This window comes from Vulpes vulpes, chromosome 7 (genome assembly GCF_048418805.1).
Source record: "Vulpes vulpes isolate BD-2025 chromosome 7, VulVul3, whole genome shotgun sequence".
Classification (NCBI taxonomy): domain Eukaryota; kingdom Metazoa; phylum Chordata; class Mammalia; order Carnivora; family Canidae; genus Vulpes; species Vulpes vulpes.
The window spans coordinates 24,003,934-24,010,261 of NC_132786.1; the positions used below are offsets into that span (position 1 = coordinate 24,003,934).

The following is a 6,328-nucleotide window of genomic DNA, read 5'->3' on the forward strand; positions in this document are numbered from 1 at the left end:
TCGAGATCCAAAGTTACTCTCCTGAGATTCACACATTTGGAGGCGCAAACAACAGGTCTCAGGTGTTTTCACCAGCATTTCACATGTGCGACTCCCCAGTGGTGACAAGGGAGTTCCCAGACCGGGTCACAGCCCAGAAGAGGAGGTGTTCCCCACACCTGTTTGGATTCTGTCAATTGCAGAATACACCCCCCCATCATTTCAGCAACAGAAACAGTAAAGTGCACCTTCATAACTCACTCTGCAAAGATTTGCACTCTCATCCAGTAAAAAACCAATTTATTTTACATTCCATCGTGGGCGATGGGAAAAGCTAAATAATAATTTAGCATGCATAAGTAGATGCTTCTTTATATATATATATATATAAATACAATATACAAAAATAAAGACAGTACAGTTTTGAGATTTCCAGCAGTTTGAATGCTCATGACATCAAGTTTCCCCTAAGATAGGTAAGCACAAAACATGTTCCCTTTTTCAATACTCAGCAGAATGGCGATTCTGGAGAAGGTTTCAAGTCTTCCAGGTCGTCCAACACTGTAGGTTCCAGCCTTCTCCATTCAGGAAGAGGGGAGTGGGAGCCTCCCCCTGGTAGTGGTCTGCTCTCATGGACACCACCCCCCAACACTAACCAAAATTAGATTTAAAAGAACAGGAGTTTAAGTTCGAACCCGCTGGGCCTCCCTGTCTGTCCCTGGAAAAGCAGCCCGAATGGGCAGCCCACCTGCAAGGCTGGCCAGGCGGCTGCCTGGAACTAAAAGGGCCCCTACTGGGGTGGAGGCTGATGCCCGGCCCCCCCGGGCCGTGGAGGCGGCGAGTCTGCTTCGGAAGAGCAGTCAGAGGATACAGCGTGTGTGCTGGCACCGTTGCTGTAGGGGAAGTGGTCCTCGTCCTCATCCTCCTCATCCTCCTCTGGGTCACTGTCCCTCAAGTCCCGCAGGCGGCGTCCGCTGCCTTTGTCCCCGACTGCTGGTGGCCCCAGCAGCTCGTCCTCTCCCTTGTCCTCTGCACTGCCACCTTTGCTCGCACCCCCACCACCCTTCTGCTTCTCAGCCTCCTGCGCCGCCTGCTCCTTGGCCTTTTTGCTCCGTTTCCACTTCATCCGCCGGTTCTGGAACCAGATCTTCACCTGAAAGCACAAGAGGTTGTGAGGCACTGGCCACCTCCTTCCCCACCAGCTGTCTCTAGGGGATCCCCGGCTCCCGCACCTGCACCTCCCCAGGGCCTGGCCTCCCTCTGCGCCCAGGAGTGGGCTTCAGAGTAGGGGACACAGAAGCTCCAGGGAAAAGGAGCTCCCAGGAAAAGGAGCTCCCCACCTTGAGGCATCATCAACACACCCAGGAGTGGGGCTGGGGGATTCCGGGGAAGCTCAGACTAGACCTGGGTTGCTGGATTCCTGTCTTTCTCTGGAGGTGCTCTCCCATTGCCTGGGAAGAGCCAGAGCAGCCAGCGGAGATGTCTGCATATCTCAAGGTGTTCCCTCCTCTCTTCCCTCCTCTCTTTCTGGAATAAAATTTCTAACATGTGGCCTGAGGCTTCAGAATGGGGGAGTGGGTGAAGGTGTCCTTAAAATGCAGATTTCTGAATCAGGCCTCGGGCCTTGGTATGTGGGCCCAGGTGGGGCAAATAAATCCTCCTCTGAGGTCTAAAGGGCTCTTCCCAGGTGCTGGGGGTGGGGGCGGTGGCAGAGGGCGAGTGCAGAGGGAGCAGAGGCCCCTAGGAGGCCAGCAAGTGTTCAGAAGCTGCAGATGAAGCGGGATGGTGTACCTGGGTCTCCGTGAGCATCAGCGAGGTGGCCACCTCGAAGCGCTTGGGCCGAGACAGGTACTTGTTCAGCTTGAACTGGTGCTCTAGCTCGAGCAGCTGCTGGCTGGTGAAGGCAGTGCGAGGCCGGCGGCACTTCCCCAGGAGGTTGGACTGCGCCTGGGCTGAGGAGAGAGAGAGAACGACGTGAGGCCCATGGCCTGATGCAGTGTTGTCCCAACCCTTCACTGCCATCCAGCGCCAGCAGTGAGGTTCCCGCACGCTGCCACCTGGCCCACCAACCCTGCTTTCGATGTGGGCACCCTCTCCAGCAGGGACCCAGTGACAGGAGAGGACCCTGGAGCCCAGGACCCAGATGCCAGATGCCAGGTGCAGCCATCTGGGTTTGGGGCTACTTTTTTTTTTTTTTTTAAACTCAGGGTCTGGGTGTTCTGATGAAAGAGAGCCTCTCTCTGGGGCAGCCCTATCCGTCGGGTGGTGGGCCGTCCAGGAGAAGGCTGCCAGCTAGCGGGAAGCTGAGGCCAGAGACACAGAGCTCCTACCTGCCCGTCGCTGAGCCTCCCCCAACTCAGCCTCCAGTCAAACAGCTCTCGGGAATTACCAGTCCCATTTCCTGCAGCCAGCAAGGAACTGGAGCAGAATTCTCACCATCAACTCCTTAAGTACAAAAGGAGGAGAAGTCCGGAAAAGGCAAACAGCGAAGGAATGACCACATTCTCTGGGCTGTACATGTGAACTCATCACACTCCCCCACCGAAAATTCTTCTTGGCAGCCCCCCCCGCCCCCCCGCAAGGAGGGCAAAGCCCAGGGAGCCTGGCAGACAGTCCAGGGCAGTTCTCATTTCGTAAATTAAAGGCCAAGGCAAAGGGGGATCCGGCTTTCTGAACGTTCAAGGAGGTCCCTTGGCTGCATCTACATAATTTCACACGGTTACATCACAGAGAATTTTATGACCTCAAAACGAGACTTCCCTTAATTTCCCAGGAGCCTGACAAGTGTTAGACAATAAACGAAAGGGAAGAACAGAGGCCAGCGCAGCCGCAGAGCTCGGGCCCCCCGGGCAGGCAATTTGCTTTACGGGAAGGCCCACGCCCCCAGCTTTAGGTAAATGAGGCCCCAATTCCCAACTTGACAATACATTAGAACTTTAATTAAAACATTGGCTCCAAAGGGACCATTTGGGAAATGCCATCCAGCAGCAGAGACAACCAATTAAAGGAAACCAAACAGGTTTTCCTGCGGCCAGAGGAGGGACTCTCAGAACACATTCAGGCATCCTGGCTTGTTTATTATTGCCCTTTAGGATTTGGCGTTCAGATCCCTTTTCTAAACTTAAAGCTGGCTGGGTTTTAATTCTGCTACCTCTAGGTCAAGATTAGGAATCAGGGACGGGCAAAAGAGACGCCACTTTCACCAATTTCCTGGGCGACCTTGAGCTCCACGCAGGCCCAGGAAAGCACCCTGGTGGCCAGGGGAGGCCTGTGTGGAGACCACTAACCCCCTCAGTGGGAGACTAAGCATCCCAGCCTCTGGGAAATGCAGTTCATAAGGGAAAATCCATGGGGTGGCTTTCCATCAGAAGGGGTTTGTTTGCTGGGCTCCACAGCCAGGCCCAGGAAGAGTGCTCTGAGTTTGGTTGACCCGGGATCAGCAGGTTCAGATATGTCTGAAGTTGCTGCCCCCAAACTGAAAGGGAGGTTCCAGCTTTCGCTGCTAGGGATCAGGAGGGGTTGACGTCCACCTGGAGGGGTTGGGTGGCCGTGAGGGTCTTTTGGGAGCTGAGCTGGAGAAAGCCAGGGGTGGCTAGGGGCAAACAGTGCACAGGCTGGGATTTTCTCACCAGGCTGTGACTTCTCCAGCTCTCAGGGCCCTAGCTTTTCTCTGTTTAGTCACAACCATAGCTTCTAGCAGAGGACTCTTAATTCTGCCAAGTGTTTATTTTTGTTTTCTTTTTTGCTTCTTCCCCTCCTATGCCTGCATCTCTCCAGTCTAAAGACATCCACTCAGAAGGAAACAATGGGGTCTCTTTGTTTGGGTGTTCTGCAGCTGAAAGCATAAAGTCTCATGCATCAGCCTCTGAGTGGAGCCCGGGTGGGGCGACCAGAGGGGAGATCCCGATTCCCCAGAGTCAACCCCATGTGCCCGCCCAAAGGGCCAGGAGAGGCAAGTGGGCTCAGGCCTCCTGTAGGTGTACACCCGCCGGGCAAGCATGCTGCCCACCACCCAGCAGCTCTCAGGTTGGGGTTGGTCAGCTCTCCCCTGCTCCAATCTTGGGGAGAGGCTCACTCTGTGTTGGGTGCTTCCAATTCCGGGCAGGCACATGGCCCCTAGGATGGGGTTGGTGAAAGTGGCACATGTCCCATTCTGCAGCAGCGCACGGCCGCTCTGTGCAGGCTCGGCCATCTGCCTCCCGGGCATCACAAGGCGGACCAGGCACCCTCACAGAGGCGGGCAGAAGCCCCGGAAGGGCCAGAGCCAAGCCAGGGACCTGGCTTTGCGGCGCTGGCCTCTTAGAGCCCATTTCTTGTTCTCTGCTCCCGAATTTCTCCTCCTGGGAGGGCCTGGGGGTCTTCCAGAACCCAGAATGCGGCACTAAGCCAGGTCCGCTTCCCTGGAGATATAAGCTCCTGGTTTCCGTGGCCTCGATGCCCAGGCAGCCCAACTTGGGCGCTCTTTGGCTCGCCTTCCCCCACCACTTCCTTCTCCTCTAGGCTGCCGGTTAATCATTAGATTTTAGTCTCACACCTCCAGCTGCCCCTTCCCGTTAGGAGAGGAAGAGAAAGCAGGCCCGCGCGTGGCCATTTTAATAATTCGTCGCCGACCCCACGGCGTGCGGCCCACCCGAGTCTTCGCGGCCCCGGCGGCGCCTCCACCGCGCTCTCCGAGCCGGGAGCAAGGAGAGGTGCTGCCCGTGGAGGAGGACGCGCGGGAAAACCGAGGCTCGGCAACCCCCCCCCCCACCACCACCACCGATGTCCTCCTTCTTTTCCTCCCTCCCAGCCCCGGGCGCTGCGCGGTACTCACAGTTAAAGTCGGGCATCTTGGGCAGGATCATGCCTGCGGTGGACGCGCGCAGCCACTGGTCCAGCTGGAAGGTGCCGGCGCCCAGCTTGATGGGGTCGGCGGGGTGCGCGGGGTGGGCGCCCTGCACCTGCGGGTAGGAGTAGGAGAGCGCAGGGTGCTGGCCGGCCAGCGCGGCCGCCGCCGCCGCCGCCGAGTAGCCGTACACCGGGTGGCCGTAGAGCGCCGCCTGCGCGGGGAGGCCCGCGCCGCCCTGCGCGCCCCCGGGGTGCAGCCCCAGCGCCAGGCCCCCCGCGGCAGCGGCGGCGGCGGCGGCGGCGGCCGCGGCGGCGGCGGCGGCGCCGGGGTGCGCGTGGTGGTGGGGGCCCCCGGGTCCGCCGCCCGCGCCCCCTGCGCCGCCGCCCGCGCCGCCCGCGCCCAGGAAGCCGGGCTTGGGTAGGAGCGCGCAGTGCGCGGCCAGCAGGCGCGGAGGCGAGGGGCTCTCGGCGTGCAGACGGTCGGCGGGCGCCGCGGGCGGCTCCGAGGACTCGGGGCTGCAGCTGCCGCTCGCCCCGCCGCCCGCCCCGCCGCCGCCGCCCGCGGGGCCAGACGCGGCGGCCGCGAGCGACGTGACCAGGGCCAGCGGCGCGCTCTGCGCCGAGGCCGCTCGCGGGGGGTCCACGGCCAGCAGCGCATCGATGCGGAAATTTTTGGATTTTTCCATCGGCTTGTTTGGGGCTGGCGAGCGGGGCCGGGCGGTGGGCGACGCGGCCGGGGCGGGCTCGCGGAGCCGAGCGCGGCGGCCGCAAGCCCCAGGGTTCGGTATTGTTATGGTGATTATTTGCCAATAATCAAAGTCGCCGCCGGAAACTCAGCCGAGGGTGACCACGGTCCGGGCGCCTCCTCCGAGCCGGCCCCGCCCCGGCCGCGCCCGCGCGCTCGCTCCGACTGGAGCCGGGGAGCCTGGACGCGCCGGGCCGGGAGCCGCTCTCCGCGCCGGACCCGCGAGCGACCACGCCGAGCCCGCTGGCGCCGCGCTGGGGACCCGCGCCCCTCCGCGCACTTGAAGCGCAGCGCGGCCGCCGATTGGCGCGCTCGGCGGGCGCTCGGGGAGGGGCACCGGCCCCGCCATTGGCCGAGGGGCGCACCTGTCACCGTCGGGCCGCCCCCGCCCCGCCCCCGCGCCGCGAGGTCCTAGAGCGCCGGGCAGCCGAGCGGCGGGGCGGCGGGGCGGAGGCGGCCACCGGCTGCGGGACTCGGAGGCCCCGCCTGGGGAGCCCGCGCGCCCTCCTGCAAGTGCCGGGCGGGGCTGCGGGCGCCGGCACCCCGGGTCCCGGCACCCCGGGTCCCGGCGTGGGCCCCGCTGCCTGGCTCCCGCCCCGGAGACACGCGGTCCCGCCCCGGCCCGGCGGCACCTCGAGCCAGCGGCGCGCGTCTGGGCGCGGCGTCGGGGAGGCCGCTTTGCTCAACGACGGCAGCACAGCGACGACCAGAGCGGCCCCCAAGCCCTGCTCCTGGGTCTCCGGGGCGCACGGCCGCACGTCGTGTCCCCGTCGTCAG

The 6,328-nt window shown here is 62.1% G+C and overlaps 1 protein-coding gene across 1 annotated transcript; it reads right to left on the reverse strand.

Moving 5' to 3' along the window:
* Positions 1–262: 262 nt before the first annotated feature.
* Positions 263–5,757, reverse strand: MNX1 (motor neuron and pancreas homeobox 1). The gene is made up of 3 exons (XM_025993924.2): positions 4,793–5,757; positions 1,771–1,931; positions 263–1,132 (listed from the first exon to the last, which is right to left on the reverse strand). Exons 1-3 carry the CDS (start codon positions 5,490–5,492, stop codon positions 770–772), a joined length of 1,224 nt encoding a protein of 407 aa, XP_025849709.2. The 5' UTR covers positions 5,493–5,757; the 3' UTR covers positions 263–769.
* Positions 5,758–6,328: the final 571 nt, after the last annotated feature.

What these genes read in the sequence shown, in the direction of transcription:
- MNX1 (XM_025993924.2), bottom strand. Translation starts at nt 5,492, where the DNA reads ATGGAAAAATCCAAAAATTTCCGCATCGATGCGCTGCTGGCCGTGGAC. An exon ending in CAAGATGCCCGACTTTAACT is followed by an intron (nt 1,932 to 4,792) that starts GTGAGTACCGCG and finishes CTCTCTCCTCAG; the next exon opens with CCCAGGCGCAGTCCAACCTC. An exon ending in TGATGCTCACGGAGACCCAG is followed by an intron (nt 1,133 to 1,770) that starts GTACACCATCCC and finishes TTGTGCTTTCAG; the next exon opens with GTGAAGATCTGGTTCCAGAA.